Source organism: Tachysurus vachellii, chromosome 2 (genome assembly GCF_030014155.1).
Source record: "Tachysurus vachellii isolate PV-2020 chromosome 2, HZAU_Pvac_v1, whole genome shotgun sequence".
NCBI lineage: Eukaryota > Metazoa > Chordata > Actinopteri > Siluriformes > Bagridae > Tachysurus > Tachysurus vachellii.
Window position 1 is genome coordinate 25,973,493 of NC_083461.1, and position 16,613 is coordinate 25,990,105.

The window sequence follows — 16,613 nt, forward strand, 5'->3', positions numbered from 1 at the left end:
CTGACGATACTGAACGCTGATTGGACGCGCGGCCTGTCAGTCACGCCGCTGTTAGTGGGTTATGGTGGTGAAGCCGCTGCAGTTGTAAATCTGCGGCTTTAATCATTTTATTGTGCTGCTGAATAAAAGTGCGGAAGGTTTCATCCCATCATGGTGAGTAACAGCTTCATACATCAGCACAGTGTTCCTTCTGTCAGCTGTTATAACGTTATATTGCACTGATGTATCTGCAGCTCGCGGTCGCGTCGCACAAATAGGAATAATGAGTCAAATTTTTATTAGAATTCTAATGTTGATTAAATTCTGTTTTTATTCAGTGTGACTTTAATATTCACACGGTGATGTGTTTATTATCCGCCTTTTATTTTATAAACAAGCTCCAATAAAATGCCTAATAATTCAGCTGGTAGTGTTTATTAGTGTTTATTAGCGTTTATTAGTGTTTATTGTTGTGTATTAGTGTTTAGTAATGTTTATTGGTGTTTATTAGTGTTTATTAGTGTTGGTGTTTATTAGCGTGTATTAGTGTTTATTGTGTTTATTAGTGTTTATTAGTCTGTATCAGTGTTTATTGTGTTTGTTAGTGTGTATTATTGTTTATTATTGTTGATTAGTGTTTATTGTGCTTATTAGTGTTTATTGTGTTTGCGTTTATTGTGTTTATTGGTGATTTTAGTGTTTATTATTGTTTATTGGTGTTTTAATTAATGTTAGTGTTTGTTAGTGTTGGAATTAGTGTTAGTGTTGGAATAACGAATAACGAATAAAGTTAGTGTTTGTTGTGTTTGTTAGTGTTGGAATTAATGTTAGTTTTTGTTGTGTTGGAATTGATGTTAGTGTTGGTTGTGTTGGAATTGATGATAGTGTTGGTTGTGTTGGAATTGATGTTAGTATTGGTTGTGTTGGAATTGAAGTTAGTGTTGGAATTGATGTTAGTGTTGGAATTAATGTTAGTGTTTGTTAGTGTTTGAATTAACGCTGGTGTTTTTTGTGTTTATTGCAGTATGGATTTGTGAATCACGCCTTGGAACTTCTGGTGTTGAGAAATTACGGTCCAGATGTGTGGGAGGACATCAAGTAAGTACAAAATAAGTAAATGAAATGATTAATTAAAACAAGTTGGATTTACTCACCTAACTATAAATTAATATTTTGGATCAGAATTAAAATACATGTTTTTGTTGAATTAAATGTAGAGCTGATTGTAAAGCCTTCTGACTCTAAATTAATATGATTTCTGATTTAATTTGAGCAGAATGTAAAGTCATTATTCTAGTTATTATTTATGAATCTTTTCTCCACAATAAAGTGTTATTTTATTATCTTTATACATGAATGCTGTAATTATTACACATTTCTGTATTGTGATGTTCTCTGTATTGATATATCACCGTAACTGTTGTGCAATTAATAATAATAATAATAATAATAATAATAATAATAATAATAATAGTAGTTCATAGTGCAGGAGAAACATCCACACTGATGGTTTTATTGTAATGTTTTAATATGATTAGTAACATAAAATAACTAAAAAGCAAAGAGAAACCAAACCTATAGAAGTTTCAACTGAATATGTTCAGTTTCTATCATTTTATAAGTGGATTATTGTAAAGCAGTGTAATCTTGCATTAGCTGTACATTAAGCTTTACATTAGAATTATATCATGTTTCTGTATCATGTTCATCGCCATCTCTCTAGAACTGCATGTGAATTATAAAATCAGCTTCACGTTTAAATGAAATCTGTTTTTCCCACATGAATAAAATCAGCTTTATTCTGCAGAGACCAGATGTTCAGTGTCATCAAGATCAGTACACACACGCACACACACACGCACGCACGCACACGCATACACACACACAAGAACACACACAATATTTATGGATATTGTAGATGCTCTAAATAATCTTTAGGGTTCTAGAACCATTTAGAAACTTTTTTTTCAGAGTGGATGTGAGGAGAAACTGTTCGGAGAAGCTCCAGGTTGTAAGTGAGGCTCGGGATTTCTCTCAGCCTCGACTTATCTGGAGTGTGTGGACAGTTTTCAGTCTGATTATTGAGAGCTGAGCTATTTCTGTGCTGAGAAGGTCTTTAGTGTAGCACTGTGTGTTTGTGTGACACTCGTTCATTATCTCACTGGAAATTTGTTCTGTTTTTACACATCAGTGCTGCACACATTGGGAACTTTGATATATAACATCTTAGTGTTTTTAACCCTGAGGTGGTTTCTGAACTAATATATTTTACTGTGTGGTTTAGTGAGTTACAGCAGATCCTCCACATCTGACCATCTGCCCTGTCTAACAGCTGTTAATACACCTATTGGATAAATGACTGCATCTGGAAGTAATGCTGGTGTTGAAACTAAAAAAAGTGAAATCTGTCTAAATGAAAACAGACAGTAAATGTTAAGTGTAGAGTCTTAAATGTACTTTAACATTATGAACATAAACAGTGAACAAATTGAACTGTAAGTCAGAGCGTGTTTAAGAGTGTATGATGAGTAGAGCAGGACAGAATCATGCTGATGTGTTGTCTCAGGCGAGAGGCGCAGGTGGATGTGGAAGGACAGTTTCTCGTCAGAATCATCTACGAGGACGCCAAAACTTACGACCTGGTGGCTGCTGCAAGCAAAGTGCTGAGTGAGTAAAGATTTTATAAAAAATAAATTGCTAATGGTTAATTTAAATACCATAAAGAACTCCATAAAGATCAAATTTCAAACTGTGGCATAATTTAAAACAAAACTAAATTTTGTGTATCAAGAACTTACAGAAGTTTACAAAACATATATATTGCTTTTTTTATGTTTATTTGCTTTTTGCATTATTATTATTATTATTATTATTATTATTATTATTATTAGGAGCTAAACACTAAAGGTGTGTAGAATCCTGTTGTTATTCTATGTTTTATTCAACTGTAATTATTATTATTATTCTACACTATTTTTATAGAACTATATTAAATAAAAATAATATACTAGTAAAGATTCTACATTTATTTATTTGTAAGAATATAAGATGTGGTTTTTATTTCAATCAGAAATCGATGCAGGTGACATTCTGCAGATGTTCGGGAAGATGTTCTTCGAGTTCTGTCAGGAATCCGGCTACGACACCATCCTGCGTGTGCTCGGCTCCAATGTTAGGGAATTCCTGCAAGTAAGAAGCAGTTCTGTCTTCAGGTTTAAGAGGATGATGTCATGGTGTTTCTCTGGTTGTGGCTCGGTCAGGAGTCTGTAGTGCGGTCAGGAGTCTGTGGCTCGGTCAGGAGTCTATGTCGCGGTCAGGAGTCTGTGGCTCGGTCAGGAGTCTGTAGTGCGGTCAGGAGTCTGTGGCTCGGTCAGGAGTCTGTGTCGCGGTCAGGAGTCTGTGGGTTAGGGTTAGGAGTTAGGGTCAGGAGTCTGTGGCTCGGTCAGGAGTCTGTGTCACGGTCAGGAGTCTGTGTTGTGGTCAGGAGTCTGTGGCTCGGTCAGGAGTCTGTGTCACGGTCAGGAGTCTGTGGCGCGGTCAGGAGTCTGTAGTGCGGTCAGGAGTCTGTAGTGCGGTCAGGAGTCTGTGGCTCAGTCAGGAGTCTGTGGGTTAGGGTTAGGAGTTAGGGTCAGGAGTCTGTGGCTCAGTCAAGAGTTTTTGGCTCGGTCAGGAGTCTGTGGCGCGGTCAGGAGTCTGTGGCTCGGTCAGGAGTCTGTGGCACGGTCAGGAGTCTGTGGCTCGGTCAGGAGTCTGTGGTGCAATCAGGAGTCTGTAGTGCGGTCAGGAGTCTGTGGCTCGGTCAGGAGTCTGTGGCTTGGTCAGGAGTTTGTGGGTTAGGGTTAGGAGTTAGGGTCAGGAGTCTGTGGCTCGGTCAGGCATCTGTGGCTCGGTCAGGAGTTTGTGGCACAGTCAGGAGTCTGTGGTTTGTTGTTTTGTACACTGGGAGTTTGTTCTAGCTGGAAAATTAACAGCTTTGTGGCTTAAAATAGAAATGAGCATGTTTCTGCTTTTTATTTATTATTTTTTGATAAAGATGCATGCTGTTGTCTAGACCATGACATTTATTTAGGTGGGATAAGATCTCTTTATTGGAAATGTATTACGCTGTGTAAAGTATTGGCAACCCATCGCTGAACCCTGTCCATTGATGGGTAGGGTAGAGTGACACCAATACTTGAGAGTACAGATTAACACATGCTCTACAGTCAGTTCTCTCACATCTTTATATTGGAGGACCTTATAAATGGACCAGTACATGTATAAGAGAAGAAGGTTTATGTTCCAGAACCTTGATGCTCTTCACGACCACCTGGGAACCATCTACCCCGGCATGCGTGCTCCATCCTTCCGCTGCACAGACGCCGAGAAGGGGAACAGCCTCATCCTGCACTATTACTCAGAGAGAGAGGGACTGCAGGACATCGTCATCGGCATCATCAAGACCGTCGCTCAGCAGATCCATGGCACCGAGATCCACATGAAGGTTCTGCTCACTTTAATTTCTCTCCATGACCTCTGTCTCCTGCACTTTAACCCTGTTCCACACTGTGTGAGCTGAACAGAGGAGAGAAAAATAGATCATTTGATTTGATATGATTTTATTTGTAGTCTAATGTTTAGTTAATTCAGGATTCATTAGGATTCATTCATTCATCTTCTACCGCTTATCCAAACTACCTCGGGTCACGGGGAGCCTGTGCCTATCTCAGGCGTCATCAGGCATCAAGGCAGGATACACCCTGGACGGAGTGCCAACCCATCGCAGGGCACACACACATTCTCATTCACTCACACAATCACACACTACGGACAATTTTTCCAATCAACTCACCATGCATGTCTTTGGACCAGGGGAGGAAACCGGAGTACCCGGAGGAACCCCCCGAGGCACGGGAGAACATGCAAACTCCACACACACAAGGTGGAGGCGGGAATCGAACCCCGACCCTGGAGGTGTGAGGCGAACGTGCTAACCACTAAGCCACCGTGCCCCCCATTAGGATTCAATAGATAAAAAAAAAATCACCAGCTATAAAGTCATTCTGGTGTTGGGAAAGTGAGAAGATTTGTCTTTGTCTCTTTGTGTAACGTGTGATTGTGTGTTTGTGTGTGATTGTGTGTTTGTGTGTGACTGACTGTGTGTGTGTTTGTGTGTGTTTGTTTGTTACTGTGCGTGTTTTGTGTTAATAATAAATAAAGATTTTGAGGAGATGAGATCATTCATTTTATTAAGAAAGAAGAAACTAATTACTCTGCAGATCCCATATTGTCACACACACACACACACACAAATGTGAAATGAGTGAACAGAATTGACAGAACTTTCAAATCTAACACTCCTCTGGGTGATAAAACATTAGCCACGGTTGTCATGGCAACTGCAGGGAGACTACACACCGGATTGACGTAAGAGAAAATGGTCTGAATAACAGCAAAATACACAAACACACACAGACAGACACACACGCACACACACATGAACACACATGCGCACACACATACACACAAACACACTCACACACACATACACACAGACACAGACATGCGCACACACACACACAGACATGCGCGCACACTCACACACAGACACGCACACACACACAGACACACACAGACAAACACACAGACACACACACTCACACAGACACACACACTCACACAGACATACACACTCACTCACTCACACAGTCACTCACACACACACACACACACACTCTCACGCACGCACACACACACACACACACACAATTTATGTAGTGTTATAGATGGCTACAGTATGGTGCAGTGGAGTTTCAGTGAATCACAGGATCAGTTTACAGTCTTCTTCATCACCAGAAAACTGAAATTAAATCAACATCATTAACAAAACCCATTAAAATGACCAATGACTCATTCATCATCAACTAGAGCTGAGATTTCCTACCTGTAGATCAGATCAGATTAGACGAGCATGATGTCATTAGTCTACTAGAGTGTGATGGGTTTGGATTAGATGTGAATTAAAAGATATAAAACTTTTGACTTTTTAGTGTCAAAAATGTAACAACAAAAACACAAACAGATTTCTGCTAACATTTATTCAAAACCGTTTTAATAGTGTACTTAAAAATATACTTGTATTAATGTACTTTCCCATGTAACATTATTTTATTTTACTTTGTTTTATTTTAGTTATTTTTAGTGATTAATGATTCTTTTGTTCTTCAGCCCACAGTGAATGTCTTCCATTTTGTAATATAATATTCTTTATTTTTTTAACTCGGTTATCGGAAATACTGATATTTAACAAATGAAAAGATGAGTGTATTTATTTCGGATCTGAAGGCTTTGTGGTTGAATGTGCAGGTGATTCAGCAGAAGAGTGAGGAGTGTGATCACATCAAGTTCCTGATTGAGGAGAAGGACTCAGAGGAGGAGGCGTTTTATGAAGATCTGGATGGTTTTGAAGAAAACGGCACTCAGGAGACCCGCATTAGTCCGTATACCTTCTGTAAGGCCTTTCCTTTCCATCTGATGTTTGATAAAGACCTCATCCTCACTCAGTGTGGAAATGCCATCTACAGAGTGCTGCCACAGGTCAGGAAAGTATTGGCACCCTCCAGGAAAATACATGACAGTTACTAACTAAAACATTTACCTTTAATTTCCTTTTATTTCAAAAATACTATGAGAGAGGATTTTGAAATGAAAAGCATCTTCACATGTTTTAACCTTAGAGCTCACATTACATGTAATTTTTATTTATTATTGATGAATGTGTGTGTGTGTGTGTGTGTGTGTGTGTGTGTGTGTGACACAGCTCCAGCCCGGTGTGTGTAGTTTGCCCTCTGTCTTCTCTCTGGTGCGGCCGCACATTGACTTCAGTTTCCACGGCATCCTGTCGCACATCAACACTGTGTTTGTGCTCAGGAGTAAGGTGTGTGTGGCCTACATACATTAGGGGCGTGGCTTAGACACTTGAGACAGGTGTCTACATTCAGTCAATAATGTGGTCTAATAACAGGTGTGTAGTGTGAGGTAATTATTACACGTGTGTGTGTGTCCCATAGGAGGGGCTGCTGAATGTGGAGAGTGCTGAGTGTGAGGATGAGCTGACAGGAACAGAGATTAGCTGCCTCAGGCTTAAAGGCCAGATGATTTCACTCCCTGAGACGGAGAACATCCTGTTCCTCTGCTCCCCCAGGTCCAATCTCATATGTTCACTCGTTATTCACACTGAAGCTAATGACCTTCATGATTAAGTAACAAACAGGATGTGAGCACTAACTGAAGTGTGTTTTGATCCTGTCATATCAGTGTAATGAACCTAGACGATCTGACTCGGAGAGGTCTGTACCTGAGCGACATCCCGCTCCATGATGCCACGCGAGATCTGGTGCTGTTAGGAGAACAGTTCCGTGAGGAGTACAAACTCACTCAGGAGCTGGAGATCCTCACCGATCGCCTACAACACACACTCAGAGCGCTGGAGGACGAGAAGAAGAAGACGGACAGGTTGGTCCTCAGATCCTCAGGTTACTTTGAAAAAGGGTAACTTTATTGAACTCTGACACATTTAGTAACTCCGTGTCTTCATATTTCTCCAGACGTCATCAGTTGCATCACATTCATGCATTATTTTTAGTTTTTAAATTTTACAGAAAAATGTTTTCAGGTCAGTTTCTTGAACATCACTTAACAGACAGTCAGATCTCTAACAAACATTAACAGCTGAGACGACAAAAGGAAGGAACTTTTAGGGTCCTGAAGGAAAAGGGAAGCTCATGGAGGTGAAGCTGGATAGTGTGATTATAAATCATTAAGGTGTAGGACAGTAAAAGCACACAGACAGTTTGTCAGTTTGAGCAGATTGTAAAGAAGAATCCTGGGATGAGAACAGGACAGTGTTCAGGATCACAACAGCAACTCAGTGACACAGAGGCACCAAACCACAGAGACACCAAACCACAGAGACACCAAACCACAGAGACACCAAACCACAGAGACACCAAACCACAGAGGCACCAAACCACAGAGACACCAAACCACAGAGACACCAAACCACAGAGACACCAAACCACAGAGACACCAAACCACAGAGACACCAAACCACAGAGGCACCACACCACAGAGACACCAAACCACAGAGACACCAAACCACAGAGGCACCAAACCACAGAGACACCGAACCACAGAGACACACAGACACACACAGAGACACACAGACAGAGACACACAGACACACATAGACACACAGATACACAGAGACACACAGACAGAGACACACAGACACACATAGACACACACAGACACACATATACACGGAGACACACAGACACACAAAGGCACACAGACACACAAAGGCACACAGACACACACAGACACACAGACACACACAGACACACAGAGACACACAGACACACAGAGACACACAGACACAGACAGAGACACATAGACACACACAGACACACACAGAGACACACAGACACACAGAGACACACAGACACACACAGACACAGACAGAGACACATAGACACACACAGACACACACAGACACACAGACACACACAGACACACACAGAGACACACAGAGACACACAGACACACACAGAGACACACAGACACACACAGGCACACACAGGCACACACAGACACACACAGGCACACACAGAGACACACAGACACACACAAACACACAGAGACACACAGAGACACACAGACACACAAAGACACACAGACACAGACACACACAGACACACACAGAGACACACAGACACACAAACACACAGAGACACACAGGCACCAAACCACAGAGGCACCACACCACAAAGACACCGAACCACAGAGACACCAAACCACAGAGACACCGAACCACAGAGACACACAGACACACACAGAGACACACAGACAGAGACACACAGACACACATAGACACACAGATACACAGAGACACACAGACACAGACAGAGACACACAGACACACATAGACACACACAGACACACATATACACGGAGACACACAGACACACAAAGGCACACAGACACACAAAGGCACACAGACACACACAGACACACAGACACACACAGACACACAGAGACACACAGACACACACAGACACACAGAGACACACAGACACAGACAGAGACACATAGACACACACAGACACACACAGAGACACACAGACACACAAAGGCACACAGACACACACAGACACACACAGACACAGACAGAGACACATAGACACACACAGACACACACAGACACACAGACACACACAGACACACACAGAGACACACAGACACACACAGAGACACACAGACACACACAGGCACACACAGGCACACACAGACACACACAGGCACACACAGAGACACACAGACACACACAAACACACAGAGACACACAGACACACACAGAGACACACAGACACACAAAGACACACAGACACAGACACACACAGAGACACACAGACACACAAACACACAGAGACACACAGGCACACAGACACACACAGAGATACACAGACACACACAGAGACAGACAGACACACACAGAGACACACAGACACAGAGACACAGAGACACACAGACACACACAGAGACAGACAGACACAGACACACACAGAGACACACAGAGACAAACAGAGACACACAGAGACACAGAGACACCAAAACCAAAGAGACAAACAGAGACACAGAACCACAGAGACACAGACTCACAGAGACACACACAGAGACACACACACAGACACACACAGACACACACAGACACACACAGAGACACAGACTCACAGAGACACAGCCTCCATAGACTAAATAGACCACTGAGAAGGTTACAGAACGGTTCTTCTCTACACGCACACTGAAGGTTCTGAGATCATAGCACAGACCTCCACTAGCTCAGGAGATCTGACATGTAACTGACTGTGAGTTTAGTTTATTTTATTTTCAGAAATAACTCCATACTTTTAGATCATTTCTGTTCAGTTACACCAACTGTGAGCAGCTGCACATTGTTTCCTGAAAAACACGGACGTCTTTCTTTTCTATTCTGAAAATATGCTTCTGGTTTTGCTCTCTGCAGGGAAGCAGACTGCCTCAGTGTGTGTGTGTGTGTGTGTGTGTGTGTGTATGTGTGTGTGTGTGTGTGTGTGTGTCAGACATGCTCAGATAGCAAACACTGACAGCTGTGTAAAGCTTTGACTTTAAAAATGTCTGTTACCCAGCAGCGGCTTGGAGACGCAGCTTTAAAGCTGTAGAGTGAAGAGAAGAGCGAAGAGCCGGATATCTGACCATCAGTTTAAAGAGAAACAGAAACCTGACCCACTGATAGACAGAAAATGTAAAGGATTAACAGATTTCGGAAATATTGAGTCTGGGGATTGTTCATTTTGTTGATTCGTTCCTGGTGAAATGGCTCCTGTAGAGAAGGATGATGTTGTTCAGCCAGCGTTCAAGTAGAACACATTAGGGTTATATTTTGGAACATGGAGGTTCTCTGTTTTGTATGAGGAAACTGAATGAATTTGCATTTCTTTATTTTGTAAATAAGCCGCTTTATTTGTTTGTGCACTTTCAAAAGATACTGAAGTTTGTTCCAAATGTCTGTTCCTTCCTCCTGAGTTCTCATGTGTAGTGTTCTAGGGTTCCGAGTCATGAGTTCTTCAGAATATTATTTAAAAGTTCATGACATTAGAAATGTGCAGTAAGATAAAAGCTGAGGGATTTGAGCTAACGACCATCAGCATGCTGCTTTATAATACAAATAGAACAAATAGAACAAACAAATTCATCATTAGATTCCTCAGAGTTCTTGTCTATAATCTGTTGTGAATGATAACTACACGTCATAATCACATCTGAAGAAATAAATTATAAAATAATATTGCAATAAAATCTATTAATAATAACGATGATGACGAGTGCAGTGTGGAGCTGAAACATCAGAGCCATAATGACCTGGTGGTGTGAGAGGAGTCTGCAGGTCAGTGCGCTGGATTTATGATGATGACACGCTGCTACATGCTGATAAAGATTTTTAACAAAGCTCTGAGACAAACTTGTCCCTTATCAGCAGCAGCAGGTTTTCTGGTCTTACTTTCAGGATGTCGTTATGGTCCGTCTCTGAACTGCTCACCTACAGGAAATGATTCAGTCTCTGTGATTGTGTGCTTTTAATTTGGGGTAAAAATTCTATTGAATTCAGTTAAATATAATTTCTGGTTTAATAAATGACAGAAAGTTTGAAACAAAGAATGAAACATTTTCAGCAGCCGTTTCACAAACTGAAGTGTTTAGTACCTGAGTAATTACACTGGTTTAGTTTAGTGAGATTTGATCACTATGACTGAATGTAATCACTGCTTGTATTCCCTTCCTTCTTCTTTCACGCAGTCAGGTTGATAAGGAGAATGTGAGGCTCTGCTCCAGCAAAATTTATCATATAAGAAAAAAGACCTGGTTTTGATCAGTGCTCCTCACACAGAGCAGCTGATTTGTATTCAGGAGGAGAAGTGGATTGTTGAAATGTTCCTCGCCTGCTCTGCATTGCTATACCAGCTCATTATGTAATGCATTTCGGACATTTTAGACTAACAAGCTGACCTGTAATGGTTTCTATAGCAACCTGTTCCCCCATTTTTATCATAAACCGCCAATATACGTGACAGCGTGTAACCACGACGCCGGTCTCGAGTCATGAAACACAAACATTTCATCTGTGTTCAGAGGATTTCTTCAGGCTGCAGTTCCTCACCATTACACAGAGGAACTCAGCGATGGGCTGCAGCTTATTTCTGGAATGAACTCATCTTTTGAACATCAGCTCCTGTGCATGAAACTGATGAGAAGAAAAGACTTGAACATACAATGATGTCTAACAAGATCTTTAGGATAATGAGTACTTGTCATTTTGGCTGATTAATTTCTTTCATTCACCTCATGAAATGCTGAATGATTTCATATGGCCTCATTAGCAGAATGTCCATGTTAGGAAACTTCACCACAAACTATAACTGAGTCTATAAAATAGTTTGTCATTTTTTATTGCGCTTCAGATTAAATCAGAGTATTGAATCATGTCTGTGTTTTTAAGGTTGTTGTACTCGGTTCTTCCACCGTCAGTAGCAAATGAACTGAGACACAAACGTCCGGTTCCAGCTAAACGTTACGACAATGTCACCATCCTGTTCAGTGGCATCGTGGGATTCAACACCTTCTGCAGCAAACATGCCTCAGCAGAGGGAGCCATCAAAATTGTCAACCTGCTCAATGACATCTACACGAAGTTTGACATCCTGACCGACTCACGCAAGAATCCGTACGTCTACAAGGTAAGATACCGACATCAGGTTTAGTGCAACATACAGTAGTTAAAATGTAATACACACTCATCAAAGCACAAACAGCTTCAAACCTCACAAGAATCTTAAATACAAGCTTATTAAAGTTTACTTTACATTTTTCAGTTTAATTCATATTCATTGATGTATTTATCAAACAATATGAAATATCGTTTTTCTTTAGTATTCAAAGCTTTACGCTGAAATTGACCTCAGGAGCTTCCTGTGTTCAGTCATCAGCTTTAAGCTTTTTTCACTTTTTGTGAAAGTTGATGTGATACAAAGGAAATGTGTTTTGGAAGGAAAATGACAAGTTTGAGAGCTGAAGGTTCTGAAGAACAAAATATCTTCAGTCACATATGGAAGAATGGCAGATTCTTCAACACGTCAAGTAACGGCTGAAGATAGAGAGAAGAGGAGAGAGGGACGAGGAGAGAGGGAAGAGGAGAGAGGGACGAGGAGAGAAGGAAGAGGAGAGAGGGAGGAGGAGAGAAGGACGAGGAGAGAGGGACGAGGATAGAGGGAAGAGGAAAAGAGGAGAGAGGGAAGAGGAGAGAGGGACGAGGAGAAGGGGAAAGAGGGAAGAGGGACGTGGAGAAGAGGAGAGAGAAAAGAGGAGAGAGAGAAGATGGAAGGAGAGAGGGAAGAGGGATGAGGAGAAGAGTGAAGAGGAGAGAGAGAGGAGAGGAGGAAGGGGCTTTTTGTAGAGAAAGATGGCCTCCTTATTTATCTCACCCTTTCAGACAGGAATGCACTTTAAACTGTTGGTGTTAGTTTGGATTCTCTCCTAAAACAGTAATATTTACGTTAGAAGTTCAGGTCCTCTGGGTTTACGGTCTCTCTGACAAGACGTGTGTGTGTCTGGAGGCCATTCGGCTGTTTTAGTTCTAGCTGAAGAAATGTTGAAGACCATCAGAAGGCCAGAAGAACTCAGACGTAACCACATGTTGCTCACACACACACACACACACACACACACACACACACACACACACACACACACACACATGTTGTGAGACATTGAGATGATGTATCTTTATATTTCTCCTTTTCTCATCTGATTATAATCAATCACTAATATCAGGTGAATTACAGCTTTATTTTAGTCTATTCAGGTTATTTATTTATTTCTGGCAGGTGGAGACGGTTGGTGACAAGTACATGACAGTCAGTGGTCTTCCAGAACCATGCACTCATCACGCCAAGTCCATCTGTCACCTGGCACTGGACATGATGGAGATCGCAGGACAGGTGAAGGTGGACGAGGAACCTGTGCAGGTAGCAGCTCTGTATATGTGACAGATGATTAAAGTGTGTAAATAAATTACAGTTTAAGATAGAAATTCGTCTTAAATAAATTAAATACATATTTAAGTCTTTTGTTCTTCTAGAAGCAGATGAAAGTTGATGAGACTCATGAGCCGTAGTGCTGTCAAATCCTTTAAAGGGAAATGTTTCACTTTTAAGATCCTCCAGGCTTCAGAGAGAGAGGAACAGAATTAACTTCATAGACGGACACTGATCGTGTTGCAGCAGCAGAAATAATGATTGTATGTTAAAAGTCTGATCAGAGAGAAATGTTCCTGATGTTCCTGATGTTCCTGGTATCTACAGGGGACACTGGAGATTACTCTTACTCCTTCTCTCTCTCTCTCTCTCTATCTATCTCTCGCGCTGTCTCTCTCCTTCTCTGTCTCTTTCTCTCTCTCTCTCTCTCTCTCTCTTCTTCTCTCTCTCTCTCTCTCTTTCTCTCTCTCCTTCTCTCTCTCTCTCTATCTATCTCTCTCTCTGTCTCTCTCCTTCTCTGTCTCTTTCTCTCTCTCTCTCTCTCTTTCTGTCTGGTATTTACAACAGGTGAACTGAACCTGGAGAACAGAAGCATCCCTGTCTTTTATTCCTGTATCTAGTCTGAACACACACACAGCTTGCCTTCCTGCTCTGATTAGATGTTAGCAGATATCACAATGTCATGAATAATCTTTTTTTGTCAGATCACCATCGGCATCCATACTGGAGAGGTGGTGACGGGGGTCATAGGTCAGAGGATGCCTCGCTACTGTCTGTTCGGCAACACGGTGAACCTGACGAGCCGCACAGAGACCACGGGTGAGAAAGGGAAGATAAACGTGTCGGAGTACACGTACAGGTGAGCGGCTGTGTGACGTTCACTTCAGATCGTCAGACTTTATTTAACTTTATAGAAGAGCATCTTATCATGAGAAAGAGGAAAAGTGGTGGATTCAAGAACAGATTCACTCACAATCTTTATCTCGACCCATTTCATTTGAAGTCTTGGAGATCTCACATGACATCATGAGAGTTTTTACATGATATGTTATTTAAAATAAGCTATCAGGGTGAACAAGGTGTCTGAGGGGCAGCACAAGAAAATCAACACTCCTTCATGTAGGAAAGTCACAGAGCATTTTATCTCTAACTTTAAACCTCAGACTGTGTAGATGCAGATGTATTGAATTTGTGGTTTTTTATTTGTTTATTTGTTGTTTTTCCATCTCAGGTGTTTGCAATCCGTGGAAAATGCTGATGCTCAGTTCCACCTCGAGTTCCGAGGCCCAGTGACCATGAAGGGCAAGAAGGAGCCGATGAAGGTGTGGTTCCTGTCACGAAAAACGTTGTAGAAGGACACGGATCGACAAGATGCCAGTCGTTTCAGTCTTCAATTAAAAAGCATTTTTGTAAAAGTAATTACTGTAATTTACAGTCTGTTTAATATTCGGCATCTGGCTGGAGTCCTTCAGCAGATTATGAAACATTTACATTTTTAGTCTCAAGGTTCACAGCTAATGATAAAGCAGCATATTTTGTCATCGTTATGACTTTAAATTATTTCTATTTTAAATTAATATAAAATGAAAAAAATGTAGTACATCACTGACTATATTTACATCTACCACATCTATCTATCTATCTATCTATCTATCTATCTATCTATCTATCTATCTATATAAAAATCTAAATCTATATGTTTAGACAAATAGATAAATGTAGGCAGCCCTTGAAATAACATTTTTGTCTACATAGTAATAAAGTTAAATGCAGTGTTTTTCATGTAAAGTCTAATTGTGCTGCTTTACTCACAGTTTATAATAAAATTGTATTTAAATGTAATTTAAACAATTATAAATGGTTTGTCATTTTAATATATTTAACACAGAGACTTTAACAATCTGTTTTGCACCCAAATGGCATTCAAAGAATTATAATAATGATGATACAAATATAAATGTGTACATATTTTATCTCATTTACTATAGCAGATTTAAGGAGAAATATACAACCACTTCTGTAAGGAATAAAAAAATCTCTTTAGCTAAATACTCAAGTACGACACAACAGACAAATGGTTTAACTTCCACGGTGGTCCTCAGTAAAAAGCCTCCTCCTGGTGTTCCAGGTCCACATCAGATCTTACTTTCTAAGATTTCCGGGTTTTCACAGAAAGGTCTGATTTATTACAGGTGTCTTTGTGTTAAAACAAAATGATTTACTAAACTCTACAGAGGACTAGGTTTTGGCATTGTGGATAAAATCTGAGGCTTCCTGTTTGCTAACTTTACTTGGTAACACTCACAAAACTAAAGTAACATTTAAAGTTGTTAAAGGTTAGTGTGGTGATTTTGTATGAGATCATTAGGATTAGTGTACAGAACCGTCTGTTGTTTAAAATAGTATAATAAATTTCAGCACGTTAAAGCTTAAAGCCAATGATGAGTGTAAACAACAACAACAACTAATGACATGAAAATGAGAAGAATGAGGAAAGGTTTCAGTTTTTTTGGTTCTCACAGTGTTCCTGTTCAAACAAAACTGCCTGAGAATATTTTAATCAAATGAAATGACTTAAAACATTTGTGCAATATTCATTTGAGTTTTTAATTTGTCCAATATTCCGCTGCAGCACAAGGAACTTATTTGCTTTTTTAAGAACAAAATGTAAATAATGTGTATCTAATATGCAGAGTTTAATTAAAAACACAAAAACATACAAAGTAGAATAAGTGACTGTGCCCTGAAGTTACTCTTGGGAGGCAGCGCCCTCTTGTGTTAAAAAAAAAATCTTTCTAAAAACGCTAATAACGTCACATTTCTGTCGCCTCTTGCCATGAAACCAGTCTGGTTAAATTCTGTGGATCATCTCAGAGAACATTGATACCAAATACACCTTGATCAGCTGAACATTTTGGGCTTCAGTGTAAAGTGTGTGTTTATTTTACAAACATACCGGAGTATTGATAGGAAATTGTGTAAATGTCACTGTGTTGTTCATCTCCAGTCTCAGCACCTAGAAGGTGT

At 40.5% G+C, this 16,613-nt stretch overlaps 1 protein-coding gene across 2 annotated transcripts; it reads left to right on the forward strand.

The window, feature by feature from the left end:
- Nucleotides 1-38: 38 nt before the first annotated feature.
- On the forward strand, nucleotides 39-16,613 carry gucy1b1 (guanylate cyclase 1 soluble subunit beta 1). Of its 2 annotated transcripts, none has more exons than XM_060864033.1 (13): nucleotides 39-153; nucleotides 1,004-1,077; nucleotides 2,546-2,646; nucleotides 3,050-3,168; nucleotides 4,265-4,462; nucleotides 6,325-6,555; nucleotides 6,779-6,895; nucleotides 7,029-7,162; nucleotides 7,276-7,473; nucleotides 12,053-12,290; nucleotides 13,437-13,550; nucleotides 14,291-14,445; nucleotides 14,818-16,613. In XM_060864033.1, exons 1-13 carry the CDS (start codon nucleotides 151-153, stop codon nucleotides 14,936-14,938), a joined length of 1,803 nt encoding a protein of 600 aa, XP_060720016.1. In that variant the 5' UTR covers nucleotides 39-150; the 3' UTR covers nucleotides 14,939-16,613. The 2 variants fall into 2 exon arrangements, with proteins under 2 accessions (XP_060720016.1, XP_060720015.1); XM_060864032.1 differs by having other exon boundaries at nucleotides 13,437-13,577; nucleotides 14,818-16,607.